The sequence below is a fragment of the Perissodus microlepis genome, chromosome 4, assembly GCF_051167445.1.
Source record: "Perissodus microlepis isolate ML-2025 ecotype Zambia chromosome 4, ASM5116744v1, whole genome shotgun sequence".
In the NCBI taxonomy this organism is placed as follows: domain Eukaryota; kingdom Metazoa; phylum Chordata; class Actinopteri; order Cichliformes; family Cichlidae; genus Perissodus; species Perissodus microlepis.
The window spans coordinates 4,173,144-4,189,588 of record NC_140464.1 but is presented as its reverse complement, the minus strand read 5'-3'; the positions used below and the strand labels follow the sequence as shown (position 1 = coordinate 4,189,588).

Genomic DNA, 16,445 nt, shown 5'->3' with positions numbered 1-16,445 from the left:
AATCCCATTATTTTGTTTTGAAGGTCAAAGGAATTTAATGATTAACTCCTGCCGCATGGCGCACTCTGGCGGACAAGTCAGAGAAGACCTGATCGTCAACGCGCTGTCGTGTTTTAGCTGTTTATTTAATTAAATTTTTTAAATAAATGGCTTTTAGAATACTTTCCAGAGTCTGCACACTGAGTCACGGACTGAAATCCTCTCAGACCGCCTTCAGTACGTTAAGCTCCGCCGGCAGTTTAAAGGTTGAACATGACCGACGTAACCAGCGCTTCACGGTCACCGCAGGCAGCAGTACTGGTAAGCACACAGCCGGAGTTGCAGCTCCCCTTCCTGCGTAGAGCTTCTAAGAGAGCCCGAGGTGTCGTCGCGGCCTGATGGAGGACATTTGAGATGATTAATTATTTTGAATTTAATACTGTGTTGTGTGATGTGTTTCTCTTTCAGCTGTTTATTTGGATCTCTCTCACACATAAATCGCGTTTTGTGTGTAGCAAGCAGAGCGCTCAGCGAAATTCCATTTAAAATGTGTGTTTTAATGGTTTCTTTGGTTAAAGTCAGCTTCTTTTTAACCCATATCAATGTGATATATTTTAAAGGATTCAGTGCCACTTAGCTAAGAGATCGGCATACTTATTGTGATCTGTACTAATGTATTTTGGTGAAATCTTTGCTAAGTCAAGACCTAGCACAACAAGTTGCAGGGGAGAAGTTGGGGTTTAAATGAAGGTATTTTTGATGGGAATTTGGTATTTTCTGTTCCAACTGATTTAATTTTGCTGAAAGTTTCACAAGTTCCCAATTTGAAAGAAAAGAAGCTGTATTACTTTCTATGAAATAGCATGAGATAATTTAATCTAGGAAATACAAAAATCATGTGGTGATTTTTAAATTTTTTTCTTCCTATAAGCATCTGCTTAATATTATTGTAATAAGGAGCCATTACTGTCCTCTTTCTAGCGGACCATGAATATGGGGTGCTGAAATACAGATTCACTGGGGAGAAGGAGGTGGACCTGATGTCGACCTTCGTACCCGAGACATACAGGGGCCATGGTGTTGCAGCTCTGCTGTCGAGGGTAAAACTCCAGGTGTCAGTCAACTCGTTTCAGGTCATACGTGATTTTTTTTCTGAGTAGTTTTAATGTTTGTTTTGTTTCTTAACAGGCTGCGCTGGACTTTGTGGTTGAAGAGAACTTAAAGGCTCATGTCTCCTGCTTGTACATAAAGAAGTACATTGAAGAACAACCAGAGCAGAGATATAAAGAGTTTGTCATCACTTGACTGCAGCTTCTATGGCACCTACATGCTGTATGTCTGTGAAGGTTCTCAGCCATCCAGGTCATCATAGTCTAAGGAGTCCAGACGCTTTTCTTTCCAAGCTCCTTAGACTACATACTGTAATTCTACCTCTAATTAACTACACTCGCACAGTGTGCAGTGTAGAAGTGAGAAATCTCACATCAATGTAATTCAATGTACATTTAAACAATTTTCAATGTAATGTGGACTATATTTGGATAAAATAACCAAAAATATAATTAAACCAATGGGTTGAAGGTGATATTTGTATTATAATAAGAATTTAATAACAGTTTAACAGATAAACTGTGATTCTTTTAAAAATATCAGACTGTGTGCATGCATGACTGAATTTTCTACCAATAAAATTCATTACAATGTATTTAAAAACCTTTGTTATACTATAGAAGCGTATCATTATATTATACATGCAGAATTATGTAGTTGATATGTAGAGTAAATAATACAACTGCTATGTTATTTTTATATTAAAAAGCTTATATAAAGGGACATCTGCTCATTTCCACATGTATATTTATTCCTGGACCCCACTAGAGTAGCTTTGCGTGATTCACAGTTCAAAATAAGTTTTATTTATCTCATACTAGGCTTTGGTGTGACCCCTGACTTCATGCTCTGTTTGAAAGAAGCTTTCTGATGATTGGCTGCCCCACATAAACAGCAGATGAGTGGGACTTCAGGGCTGATTGACTCTAAAGTGGATATCCCCACTGTATGAGATCATACAGAGGCAAGCGTGGGGAAAAAAACAAAACAAACTAGTAGAGTCTGAGATTTTAATTCACAGGAATTACTTTTGTATACACTGACCTCATAATTTGACACTGTGGCCAGAGACTTTATGTATTTCTGTCTGTATATTAAGAAGGCAGTGTAGGTCCTAATCTGCAGTTAACAGAAGTGGACTAAAGCTAATTAGTGCAGTTGATTTAATTTTTCCTGGCTGATCAATCCAGCTTTAGACTGACAGATTGCTTGTAATTAGCATAAATAGTAACTAATCACAGAATCATACAGAGGCAAAAGTAGAAAAAGACTTTGTAAACCTTACTGTTTAAAGTACCCTATCTCACAGGTATTACTTGTACATACTTTGACCTCTTTGGTTGAAACTTTGGCCATGTGTAATACAAACCATATGGAACTAAGATGCAGTGTAATGTAGAAGCTTGTTTAGGTATCAATGTTATTAGTAATATAACTCTGTTATAGTGAGCCTACGTTAATAAATGCAGCAGAATAAATCACAAAAAGAAAGATTGTGGGGAAAATGGGCTCCGGTGTTACCACGAGCCTCAAATCACAGATGAAATCAGCGTGTTTGGCGAGCACAGCTGGATTCTCGCCAGCTGATGAGATTAATTCCCCCACAGCAACGGCAGCAGCAGCATGACAAGAGATTGGCCACAATTGAGCGTTTAATTGGGTTTGCTTGCTAGTTTTTAGAAGAGCAACAAAGTCAGTGAAAAGCACAGCTGTATTTAATTTCATCTTCATTACATCCTCAGTGACAGAAACTGTGAGCTCGAGAGATATTCTGCTTTTTTTATTGTCTGCTTTTGTTCCAACAGATGTCAGTCTTACTCCTGTAAACATGTTTTCCTGCACTTCTGTGTCGGCCTGATGCTGTCAGCGTTTGAGTTACAGCATGTCTCACATCAAAAGTACCAGAGTGTAAAGACAGCAGCTGTTTCAGGGGAGTTGACAGAAAAGGCAAATTCCTGATGTAACAGAGATGTTCTTTAAAAAAGAAAAAATCCTGAACAGTCAATCGTGGAGAATATCTACAAACTTTGCAGCTGTCTTGGGTTTTTTTCATTGTTGGAGTGGCTGTTTTGTGGTTGTTTCACAGGTTCAGTGGTTGTTTTGTATGTCTTGGCAGACATTTGTGTCCCAGTTTGCTATTTGACATTAATTTGTCGTCTTTTTTAAATCTTTTATAGCTGACCGACTGTCCAACATCAGATGTTACTGGACACTTCAAACAGAGTCTGGTCTGTGCAGGTAGACCTGCGGTGATTCGGCGATACGTCCCTGATGGTACAGAATGAGGTAATTTTCTCTTCCTCTTGCTGAGCAGATCATTGAGCCTCGTTCTTCAGAGGACAGTTTGATCAAACATAAATGAAACAGGCTGGCTCAGCAGAAGCTAAAGCAGAAATGAAGGATCAGTCTGTCATCAGGAGCATTTACATCCAGTTTAGTGTGAAATGTAGCCCGTTTCCCTTCCCCGCTTCTCACATTATCTTTTTTTAAGAACCAGACACATCTGATGTGTGGAGAGGAACAAAATATACAAAAAAAGTCCTGAAGTAAATATTTAAATCCAAGAACAAGAGTCAGTGTAGGTCCAGGAAATCAACCCCAGAAACGTTTCCATCTTTAACAGTACGCCTCTCCTTGTGGTTCTGGTACATTGTCCATTTCGACCTCGTACGCTGTTCCTGTGGACGGCTTGTGGCCATTGACCGGCAGTTCTAGAGGTGCCTCGGCATCAACCGGCACAGTAGTCAGGTACATGTCCCACATCTGCTCGGGGACGTTCATCTCCATCATGTTCTGCTTTATCATTAGGCTCTTCTCGATGTTCCGCCGTTTGTATTTAAACTCGATGATTGTCTTTGTGTAGCGGTTCAGTGCCGTCACTGCAGACCCCATGCAGGTGCCGAAAGAGCCCCATGCTAATCTGTGGAGAGGGTTAAAAAGAGGGTTAGCCTACTGCTGAGCTGCAGCTGTAAGAACCCCATCAATAAACACGGCTCTACACAGACGTACCAGCAGTGTTGTTTGTGCTGTGTGCTATTTTAGTTTACAATCAAGAACTGGTCAAATGTAATCCCATTCCCAGGGCTTCTGTCGCCTTCCAACTCAGTAGTTGTAACTGTATCCAGTCCTACGGATATAACCAATCGTGTCAGCTACCCTGACAGCCGAGAGACAGACCTTTGCATTGACAACTTTTCAGTAACAAGTCCTCAGCTAATGAACGTACCCTTGATAATCCTCTTCTTCTGACTCTAACACTGATTATAATCTTCAGCTGTTTTTAGTATGACCCAAAATTAGTGATTGGGCCCATGAACTCACCAGCATAGCATTTACTGAGCCTTTATTGTGAACAACTGGAATACATGCATCCATACACTGCAGTCATAATATCAACCCACCTGTCAACAAAAATAAAAACACAAATGGCAAAACTAAAACTCCCAGATTTTTGGGCAGGTATGCAACACTGCACAGTGTAGCAACAGACATGCCAAATCCTTCTCTTTAAATGTGCCCGGTACCCTTCATCTTCATTGTTCAGTGAGTACCATCTCTTCTGCACATAATCGCGTAGTTTTGGCACAGTTAGTGAAAGCCAGTTGAACAATCTGACTGTTCCAGGTCCTGCTAATCAAATGTACCAATTAAAATGATCAAAAAGTGCGAGAATTTTTGTAAAAGCTGACGTTTTGGAAGTTTTTCATTCATGTGAAATACGTAAGTAATGCCACAACCAGGTATGGGCATCCCAGCAAATTCATCCCATGGTCAGACTGTGCAATGCTCAGAAAAGTGCAAAAATCCACAGAGCTAAAACTCACTTAAAGTTCATGACAGCAAAATTAGAAACATTCTGAACGCAAAGGTTGCCAGCACAAAGCATGTTCTCTCTAAAAAGAACATGGCAGCATGGCTTAGGATTGCAGAATTCAATCTGAACCAACCACAAGACTTCTGGAACAATGTCCTGTAGTTGACCATAATGCACAGCGCCACATTTAGAGAAAAACAAACACTGCGTATCAACACAAACACTCCATACCAACTGTAAGCACAGTGGTGCAGGGGTTATGATTTAAGCTTGTTTTGACAGGTAAAAATCTTGGCCCACACTGCACCATACAACAGTTTATTTTTTCAAACACAGGAGCAAAACTACAATAGAATGGCTATAAAAAGAAGAATCGAGGTGCTGTACCTGTGCAGAAATGTGAATGGGAAAGCATGCCTCACCTCAGAAGTGTGACTCCTGGAAACATAAACTACTGTTACAACCTCAGAAAGAGTCTGGTAGAGTTTGGCTGTGGACAGTAGAACCACTGTCTACCAATGTCCGGTTCATCATGGAATTTTTGAACTCAGTTAAACCCACAACACTGCTGCCTAGCTGACTGATCGAGCGCCTGCATACAATACGGTGGCTGTGGATGAGTCTCAAGCCCGAGAGGCAAAAGATTATTTAGAAAATGGAAGGTAGTGAGCCTTAATTTGGGCCGTGATTATTTGATCTAGTGAGTAAAAATGTCAAAACAGCCAGAGATGAAGGTTAAAGTTGCTTACAAATAAGACCAGCTGTAGTCCCATGTTTTGGGTCTCCAATCTTCTGGCCCGGTGGCAACAGCCAGCTGGAATATGGTAGTAAACATCATGTGGGCCACCATCCCACAAAGGCCTGAGAACAAAAAAAGATAAAAAGACACCAAGTCAACAAGTGACTCTTCATTCAAACCACAAAAAAAGACCAAAACTAAATTTAATAGAGTTGGGTTTGTGAATCTGTGACAACTGAGAGAGGACCATAGTGATGGCTCTTTATCGTAAAATTTATATGAAGCAATTTATTTGTGTATAAGATTAATATTTGGTTCTTTTAGAGGCTCGTAGTGCTAAAGTATGAGTAAAAGATCCCCTGTTTTAACATGGGAGTAGACAGATCCCTACTTCTTTAAGATTCCAATCTTTCCGGTTTTTATGCTGGATTTTTATGTTTTTCCTGCTAATATGTTTTTGTGTTATTTGTTTTCTATGCCTTTTGTCTTTTCAATGTTTTTTTTATCCTAATGTTAATCTTGTTATGCTAATGTAGTGTTAGCATAACAAATTAAGTGTTTTTAATACTGATATAATGTATTTATATTTTTAATAGAAATACATTGTTTTTCTAAAAATAACTTTTATGAATTCGGAGGGGTAAGAAAATAGAATTTAGTTGAATACGAACTGCACGGCCCCTTAGTTCCAGTTAATGAAACTCTTAATGCTTCAACATACCAAGAAAATTTCATGCCCCCAACTTTGTGGGAACAGTTTGGGAATGGCCCCTTCCTGCTCCAGCATATCTGCACAGCAGTGCACAAAGCAAGCTCAAGCTCAACAGTTTCCTTGCAATAACTCAAACTATATATACATAACACTATTTATTTACATATTTATTTCCTTTTTTTACTGGATTGTATATTTGTACATTTTATATATTTTTTTCTCTAAATACTGTTCATATGTATATAATGCTGCAGAAACTGCGCATCTCATTGTACATCTGTATAGTTACAATAAAGGCATTCAATTCTATTCTATCCTCTAAGCTCCATAAAGACATGGATGAGTGAGTTTGGTGTGGAAGAACTTGACTGGCCTGCACAGAGTCCTGACCTAATTCATAGAACACCTTTGGGATGAATTAGAGTGGAGACTGTGAGGCAGGCCTTCTCATCCAACATCAGTGTCTGACTGCACAAATGTGCTTCTGGAAGAATGGTCAAAATTCCCATTAAGTCACTCCTAAACCTTGTGGAAAGCCTACCAGAAGAGTTGAAGCTGTTATGGCTGCAAAGTGTGGGCTAACATCATAAACCTAATGGATTAATGGGATGTCACTGAAACTCATATGCGTGTGAAGGCAGATGAGAGAATACTTTTGGCAATGCATTGTATTTATGATTTGTGAAAAATGATCACATGCAGTAAAAGACATTATAAACTCCAAGTGTGGATGATCCACATTTGTAAAACATAAAAAGAGTACATGAAATGACTGTAGTGACGGCTGAAGCCTGAAACATCCCTGTACAACGCATACGTGATTTTCTGACTGACTCTGGGTGAGGTGGACTGGCCTGCCTGATCCAGGCTCTCCCTCAATCAGCAGCCTGCCCCTTCACAGCTGCTTTTCTTGGGATTAACTAATAACAACAGGGGGGGATGGGAGTCAGGGGATGGGGGGAGTTGAGGGGGCGGGAGGGTGCTCCTCTGGGCAGGTCTTGGCGCAGTCCAAAACCGCAGCCCCGGCTTCAATCGGATTAGTCCAGAAACCAGCAAATCCTCCAAGGCAGCGAGTGGACGCAGAGCAGTTAGCTGCTGCGAGCGCTTGCTCACTGTCAGCCTCATCTCATCCAGCCACCATGACCTGCTGCCCTGCTGCTTTTATTTACCGCCACACAAGCTTCACCTATAATTTATCTCTATGTTTCTTGTCGATGTTAAAGGCTCTATACTTTAAGTCTCTCCTTATTTAGTATTTAAAGATTTAATCACGGGTTTAGGATAAAGTTGATTTAAGCAGTCAGCAGCTATAACTCCTCTTATGAGCAACTGTTGGCTTTAATAAACATGTCCCACCAACATCCATTTACAGAACATTTATCAGTAAAAACCAAAAAATTGTTTAAAGGTTTAATTAAAAGTAAAGAGGCACAAATGCTTAAGGGGAATTTAAGTTGTGAACATGAATGTTTTTATAACCTGACTGGAGCTCATTATGCAGTGTTACCTGACAGGGCAGTGCACATGGCAGCAAAGGCACTGAGCTTCAGTTTGTTCATGACACTGAAGCAGGGGCACTGCTCCAGAGTCATCAGAGCCCCGCCCGCGAAGAGCAGGGTGAGGTACAGGGTCTCCGCCACGATACACAACCACAGCACTCCTGTGAATACGAAAAACAAACAAAAACAGGGAGGAAGCATAATCCTGCATGTCTAAAGGCAGACAAGCATGCATGTACAACAGGTCTGCTCATTTTATGTCTGGAGATCTGAATGAGTCTGTCTAGACTGCATGGATTTATAAAATCAGGACAGCAGCTGCTAATTCCAGATTCCTTACAAGCAAGACTTGCAAAGGTAAGATTTCTCAGTATGAGTGTAGTCGAAGGCCCTTTCCCAACCATTTTACTGAAACTGCATTAAGTTTTATAGCATTATTAGAAATAATGTTGGGTAACATATTTAGAAAGTCACTGATACTTAGATATCAAGCATGTAAAATACTGTAAATCATCTTGAGGCATTCACGATACATGTAAGTGTAAGACTGTGTCTTGGTTTAGAGACAGAGACATAATGTTTGTCATTGTGAGACTCGAGTGTTTTGTATGCCCCACATCCACCCTGAACTCCTGAGCTGCATTAAATTAACCCAGTTAAAACTGGAATAACAACAGGTCAACAACAAGTCCATGTAATTTACATTGATTTAATTCATATTAGTTTATGGCAATGTTTTTAGTTTAAAATCTTCTTTAATACAAAGTCATGTTGCTTTTGTAAATTATTGTCCCGTTAAGCATCAAATAGAAACTAAAGACGGGCATAGATACCTAAGACCATGCAGCATCCTTGACTTCTTATTCAGATGTTTTGAAGCCCCAAAATGGCAAAATTGGAGATTCCCGAGCGGACCTTTATGAACTAATGGTTGACATCATGGGAACTATGTCCATCTTTTATATATAATCTATGTTATCCTCTTGAGGTCAAAGTACCCATAAGGTAACAGAAAACTCTAAGAAATCAAAAGACAGTTAAAAATATAAAAATCTCACCAACCTCTTTCATTTTCAGGTGCAATATCTGAGAATTCTCGACAATCAAACCCTGAAAAAAAGGGGGAAAAGTAAGTTTTCTTATGTAGAAGAATCGATTTTGACACTAATCACGAAAACACCCTTAAAAGCTGCAATCCCCAGCATCAGTTCTGTACGCCGAAATTATTCGCTGGGTCATTCCAGCTCAAATCAACGTGGCCATTCTGCTCGACCATCTCCCGTTTGCTGTAAATTTCATTATGCACAGTTTGGACAAATACAAGAAAAAAAGTATTGTATAGATGGAACTAAAATTTCATAGCAGTCATTTTATATGGCCAAACTTTGGACCATAAACTTTTTATGCAAATTGAGCAGAAAATGTTCTACAAACTTTGCTGATTTAATATGGAATTCTTTTTTAAATGTGTATCTGTAAGAAAATCTCACATTCATGGTTATTTGTTCAATCAGCTATGCAAATTCTTGTGATTGTCAATAAAATGAATTAAGTGCACTCAGTAGTATCAAAAATACTTACAAGTATTTTTTTTACAAGAAGTCATGACTTTTGAATATTATATATTTTTAAAAGTATATTTTGATATAATGTGAGTCCACAAACACTGACATCTTTACACCGCAGCCGCAAATATAAAACTGATTGTAGCATCTGATGATATTTTTTTAGTGATACGGCACCTTGGTGTTGGAGCTCCCAAGGAACTGACTCTTGTGCTCTGATCATATTGGTGAAAATCAGTAGACAATTTGGCTCTTAGTTGCATGCAAATCCTTATAAAAATGTATTTTTCTGAGATTTATTACCAGAGCTTATGAAACCAACTGGGGCGGCTTGCATGCAACAGCAATGGCTGTAATCTGGAAGCTTTACTGTTTGGTTTATTTTGCTCTGTAACAATGACACTTTCATACACCGTACATATGTCCTGTAACGTGAAATTTTTATAGTGAAATTTATTTCTATTTGAAAACATTTGTGCTTTTTCTTCCTCCATACCAGGCAGATTGCTGCTTATCTGTCAGTATGATTCCTGTGGAAAGCATGTACACGTTTGTAATTAGGTTTTATGTTTCGCTTGATGAGATTTAGCTTTGACCTCAAGTAGAAAGCTGTAGTTATGATGCAACATGAAGGATCTTTTTGCAGTACCTGCATGCAGCATGTCACAGCTTTAATCCTAATCTGTACTTTGTCTTTTTCATTTTCCTCGTGCACTACCTTACCCCCTCCACAGGTGTAGCTTTTTCATTCGTTATTATTGGTCATAATGACCCAAAATATTACTTAAGAACAATATTGCACTGTTTGAAATGCTATTTCCCTATACACAGGCATAAAACAACAGGAAATCTAGCTAAAACATGCTGAATTTAGACCTAAAGAGAATTTAACCCAGCTTACTCGAGTGCCAAAGCACACTCGCAGCTGTTTATCTCACCTTATCTGTGCATTATACATAAATGACCTTAAATGACTCAAGAGATTGCCTCCAGATGGTGCGATTCCAGTAACTGGGTTGACATTTATAAGCTGTAGATTAACTTGAGAGACTGTCTTGTGCGTTTACAGGAGCTGCTTCCTCCATTAGCTCTTCCTGTTTTTGAACGTCTGCAGCCCCAAAGCTAAAGGGCTGAAGAGCTTAGGGTCATCTTACCGTTCATGTCGGCCGCCTCCTCGCAGGAGAAGAATATCCCCGTGTGGAACTTCCTCATCAGAAACTTCTCCTCCCCCGTCTCAAAGATGTACTGCACTAGGCGGCTGTCGTTGAGGTTGGTGCTGTTGAAGCGGATGCAGTACCACTCCTTCTTGTTCACCGGTGGGCCTGTGCAGAAGGGTTTGGCCACCTTCCTGGTCCCCTCGCACCAGTAGCTGGTGGTCACCGCGGATAAGGCAAAAGCAAACGCCACAAAGTTGAGGGTGAGCGCCAGAGAAGCCCGCCGCCCGCGCTCTAGCCTCATGGTCGAGGCAAGGCCAGAGGAGATGAAATGAAAAGGCAACTAATCCTGGCTTTTGATATGTAGCCACCGTGTTTCGCCTCCCAGCGGATATATCAAATCTTCATAATCTTGTTGCATTTGGGGCTCCTTGGGTGAGAAGTGTGTACATCCCTCTGCCGGCTCTTCTGATGTGCTGCCACCTTGATGAAAGGGTCCATCCTCTGCACTCCCACAGAGACAATAGAAACCCATGGCACTATTTGTTTTCCTTCATTTGAACTCCTAAACTGTCCCCTCTGCTGCCACTCCAAACTCATCGCTCCTCCCCTTCTACAAAGCTCTGCCTGCAACATTATCCATTACAAATGGCAAATTATAGTCCAGACTTCCTTTGAACATATTAGTAAAAAGCAAAGATTACAACAAGCTTAGATTGTAATCCAGAAGCAGGCTCTTCCCTGAGTTTCCTGCATTTGCAAAGTAATTGCAGCCGCAGGCATAAGATCAAGTCCCTTTTTACAGTTGGTGACCTGTGACATAATGTGGACAGTCTCATATGAAAATCCATTCACTGCGTGTGTGTGTGCAAGCAGGGCAAATCTCTTCTAACAGCCTGCTGATGTAGTACACACATGAAGACAAACTACTTAGAAGTACAGTATCTGAAGGAGACAGATGGTTGGAGGAAACATCTGCTGCCTTTACTCTGATGCTTTTGTCTTTAATTTCCTGTCTTTAAACTTGTCGTAATTTTCTGCAGCTCAAGAGTTTCGCTAACAAATGTGTCGTCTTTGCTTTGACCTATAGACAAATGACTTTAAAAGCTGACATGCACAAGTGTCGTGCGCAAGTTCCTCAAGTCTCATCTATTATTAGAGACTTTCTATGGAGAATGTCGAGTAAATCAAACAGACTTGCTCTACTTAAACGTGCCTTCGGAAACATTTATCATCCATCACAGTCTTTTAATTTTCAGTGTCCCAACAGATTTTGATGTAAACAAAGACTTTTGCCTCAAACAGCAAGTAGGCAGTGCATGAAAAACAGACACTAGGCCCTGTGAAGCTCTCCAAACTTAGCCGATTCCCAGCTGTTAATGGTGTTTTACAGATTGTGAAGCTTCATTCACAGGTGGTGAACTCCAACGTGATTACCATCACAAACTCTAACAAAAACACTGATGTTGTCTATTGTTTTACTACCATCAAAATTATTGTTTAAGGGTACAAATAATAACAAGTACAAACTACAAAAATTCTGCTTCCTGTATTTGCACTTCAGGCTGATGTTAAAATACGAAAATGGCATTTAAGCATGATAATTAGTAGGCTAACTGTGTCGTACAATAAACCACATAGCAGCTTCTTTGGACAGTTTCTCTCTTTGTAACAATTGTAGTAGTTGAACTGCTTCATAATTCTGACTGACTTGGATACTGCAAAGCCAATCCACCATAACACTTATTCTGGAAGAAATCAGTGTCTAACTTTGTAAGCATTTTGGCAGAAATATTTCGTTTTAATTTAGGGATTTGAGATTACATAATTTTTCTAGTTATGACTTCAGAGTACTCTGAGACATTAGCAATGTCTATTTCAAGTAAAACTACCAAAACAACAACAACAACAACAAAAAGATGCCATTTTAGAAGACCTGTTTCTTTATTGTTTTGGTAGTTTTAGCTGTTAGCCTCGATGAAATTAACTGTAATAACCTTGGTGGTCCCTGCATTAGGACAAATCACAAGTGGACCAGAGAGGGTTCTCCATGGGCAAGCCCACAATGGGTTGCCCGTAGAAAATCATCTCTTGGTGCCCACAAGAGGCAAAACTAATGCAGCGGCTAGCTCAATGGGGCGGCCCCCAGAATCCCCACATAGGGGTCCAAAAGGGCAGCCCACAATTCACCTACACTTACCCACTCTGAGCCCTCATGGGTGTGTTTGCAGAGTTAGCACAGTTAAATTGTTAACCAAGTTAGCTAGCTTAGCTGATAACTTCAGTTATGTATGTATAGGAAAACTATTATTAGCTAACATTAGAAGAAAGCTAGTTTTATGTAATGATGCCCATCTGGGCAAAAGTGGAAAGCTGCCAAAAGAGCACTCAACTTTATTGTTTTGGTTTTCAAATGTGTCTCTGAGCTGTTGTGTCCAATAAATAATGCTAGCAAACACTGATGTCGCTGCTTACACAGACAAACTGCAAGTTATTGCAAGTTAAACTAAAATACTGTGTGAAGTAGATTAGATTGTGTAATTGTTTCTAAATCTTAAGGCTGATTTGGTAACTTTGTTTGCCAATTAATTATCTCCAGGGGTCCGTTCTTCGTACCTCGCTTACTACATCCAAGATCAAATCATCGCGCCAACTCTGAGCTCGCTATTCCGGTTCTCCGAACACACCTGTTGTTGACGATTAGTACAGCTGGATGAAGTAATGTGAGATCACTGGGTGGCTTAAAAGGGGCTACGCATCGATAGTAGAAACATTGATCGGCAACCCTTTGATTGGTCGGCGAAAATGTCGAAGGAGCGCGCTCAGTATTTTTCGGCAGCAGAGCAAGAACTCTTGATTGAGGGATTTCAGGAGTTTCAGAGTTTAATTAAAACGCAAGGGAACACTGCAAAGGCTGCAAAAGCAAGGAGAGAGGGCTGGCAGAAAGTTGCTGACAAATTAAACTCGTAAGTAATTTATTATATTATATTACATTATATCATATTATATTATATTATATTACATTATATCCTCTTTCACATTAGAGCCACAACAGGACCCACTAGAACATGGGAACAAGTAAAAGTGAAATATAAGAATATTCTACAGAATGGTAATATTTATCACTTATATTGCTTTTAGTCTCTTGAAAAGAGACCCTGAAATAATCTGTTTGTTTGTTTATAACAGCAACCAAGAAAAGGGCAGAGCAAAAAAAGACAGGTGGTGGTCCTGCACCCCCTCGTCACACCCCGGCAGAGGAGCTGGCCCTAGGGTTGAATGCCACCAGACCCATTGTCGAGGGCATCCCTGGGGGCAGCTCTTCCTTAGACCAGCAGCCGGGGTGCAGTAGCAGCAGCACCTTCATAACTGGTAAATGAGCTCATAATTCTATTTGTACAATGTAAAATATTTGGTTGTTGCCTTAATTAAAATGCTTTTTGTACTTTGACATTTACTGACATTGTGGGTTTTTTTGTGTGTAGTTTTACATAACACTCCATCACTTTTACCTGTTCCCATGCAAGGGGTGACTGAAGCATGCACAGTAAGTTGGGATATATATATATATATATATATATATATATATATATTTTTTTTTTTAAATTATTTAGACCAATAGGCTGTACCACATCCCTTTGTAACACCATTTTGTTTCCATTGCACAGGACAGTGAAGCAACCCTGTCAGATGACTGTGGTTTGGAGGAAGTCCCTGTAAGTGCATGCATAATTTGGCCTGAATTTCTATCTACTTGTGTACTTCTATGTGTTTCTGACTGCAGTATGATTTGCAGGCAAAGAGGCCGGCAGAGAGGCCTGATACAGAGGTGGGCAGTCTTGTAATTAATTTTCCTTCCTATATGACATGTATTGACCGTTAAATGTTGTGTCTACAATTGAAACAGGGTGACATTCGTTTGCTCTATAAGAGAAGTCTCCAGCAAAAAATGGAGTATACTGAGCTAAAGAAACAAAAGCTTCTAGGTGAAATCGAACTTCAAGCTCTAATGAGGCAAAAAGTTCAACTAGAAATCGAGTTGCTTCAAAAGGAACTCCAGAGTAAGTAAAAATACACTTTCATACAGAGCACTATTGATGACCTTGCGTGACACAGTATATATGATTTTTTTCCTGGCAAATGATGACTGGCTTTTTTTTTGATGAGACAGAAAAAGATGCTCAAATAAATTTCAATGAAAAATATGTTTTGTCATGTTTTTAATATTCGAAATTGTGTTGCACAATTCTGTCCCGTGCAGCTCTGCCACTAGGTTGGTCCAAGTGCACTGGCTGGAGGTCATCATCAGGCTGCACCTCCACCACAGGAGTCCTCTCCTTTCTGATGGTGGCAATGTTGTGCAGTACGGCACATGCAACAATAATGTCACATGCCCTGTCAGGTGCAACCCTCAGACTTTTCAGACACTGAAATCTTCCCTTTATTTGCCCAAAGGTCATTTCAATGCGTGCCCTTGTCCTGGCTAGAGCTGCACTGTAGCGGGTTTGTGGCCCAGGGTTGGGGTCAGGGAACGGTGTCATGAAGTACTGCCTGCATGCATAACCCCTGTCTCCAAGGAGAATCCCATCGTAGGCCCCTGTGTAATGGAGAAATGCTGTTATGTTAGGCCCAAAATAAGTATGAAATATCAAAATAAGTCTCTTTTTCTTACCACGCTCAAATAATGTGCATAACCCTGACTCTCTGAAAATTCTTGAGTCATGCACTGATCCGGGCCATTTAGCTTCCACATTTGTGATATGGCACATAGAGTCACACACCATCTAAGAGATTTCATTATATGTGAACACACTCCTTTTCATTATATATTACCATCTAAAATATTAGTATTACTCACCTGCACATTTATACTGTGAACCCCCTTTCGATTGACAAAATCCCCTTCATTGGGGCCTGGGGGGGCCTTGATCGCAATGTGTGTGCAGTCTATGGTACCAATCACATTAGGGAAGCCTGCGGACAATCGAGCTATAGTTACAGACATAGGTCATGATTGCATCACATTCATTATCGAATTTAATGTACCTGCAATAGAAAAAAAGCCCTGTTTGACAACCTGTGGTCTTAAGTGGCTTGGAAAAACCACAAACACACCCAGGAAATGCTTGAGTGCCAGGTATACTTTGCGAATGGAACGGCAGACAGCACTTTTGCCAATGTTCTCTGCGTCTCCAACAGCATACAGAAACGTGCCACTCGCAAAGAAACGCAAGGCAATGCACACAGTTTGTGCAGTTGTTAATGCCCGACTACGGTGAGTGGAACTCTTAACATAGGGATCCAACAAGTTGGTTAAGTAAATAATACCCTCACGGGAAAATCGATATCTCTCTATGAGCACACTGTCGCGCTGAGCTAAAGGATCCTGTCTATCCCGCAATATACGCTGAATTCTGAAAACTCTCCTTATCAATCTTGCACCTTCCGCAATGGGTTGCTCGCGTACAAACGAACAGGACATGGCTGCGACAGACTTCCCAAATCCACCTTCGCTTTTGTAGCCGTGGTCTCTCATCTTGATTACACGAAGTAATTTACTATTACTACTCTAAAATATGAATTACATCTGAAATAATCAAATACATGAAATAGAATGATTAATAGTACATTTCCCTTTTTTTTAGGAAATGACCTGTATGTATCTGTATGAAATCAATAAAAGAATCAAATACTGCATTATCTTTAGTTACATTGATAATATTTATTTATGGAAAAACAGTGGAAAAATATCGCTGTTGCTTTCGTATAAATGAAGCGGACATACCTGAGTGGCCGCGATCTAATCCTGTTTACATAAAGTAAGCCTGCTCCCAAGCAGGTTTACGCTTACGGATCTGTTGCTATGACAGCAA

At 40.1% G+C, this 16,445-nt stretch overlaps 2 protein-coding genes and 1 long non-coding RNA gene across 3 annotated transcripts; 2 read left to right on the top strand and 1 right to left on the bottom strand.

Moving 5' to 3' along the window:
• The first annotated feature begins 64 nt into the window (after positions 1-64).
• On the top strand, positions 65-1,546 carry LOC146388050 (protein NATD1-like). Its single transcript, XM_084925140.1, has 3 exons — positions 65-300; positions 961-1,079; positions 1,168-1,546. Exons 1-3 carry the CDS (start codon positions 147-149, stop codon positions 1,282-1,284), a joined length of 390 nt encoding a protein of 129 aa, XP_084781266.1. The 5' UTR covers positions 65-146; the 3' UTR covers positions 1,285-1,546.
• A 2,157-nt stretch (positions 1,547-3,703) lies between these two features.
• On the bottom strand, positions 3,704-11,095 carry LOC146388049 (germ cell-specific gene 1-like protein). The gene is made up of 5 exons (XM_084925141.1): positions 10,573-11,095; positions 8,916-8,963; positions 7,862-8,014; positions 5,653-5,764; positions 3,704-4,009 (listed from the first exon to the last, which is right to left on the bottom strand). Exons 1-5 carry the CDS (start codon positions 10,874-10,876, stop codon positions 3,706-3,708), a joined length of 921 nt encoding a protein of 306 aa, XP_084781267.1. The 5' UTR covers positions 10,877-11,095; the 3' UTR covers positions 3,704-3,705.
• Positions 11,096-11,098: 3 nt separating this feature from the next.
• LOC146388048 (uncharacterized) lies at positions 11,099-14,757 on the top strand. Its single transcript, XR_014800020.1, has 4 exons — positions 11,099-13,944; positions 14,058-14,119; positions 14,241-14,288; positions 14,369-14,757. It is a non-coding gene; the product is annotated as an uncharacterized LOC146388048 (long non-coding RNA).
• The last annotated feature ends 1,688 nt before the right edge of the window (positions 14,758-16,445 follow it).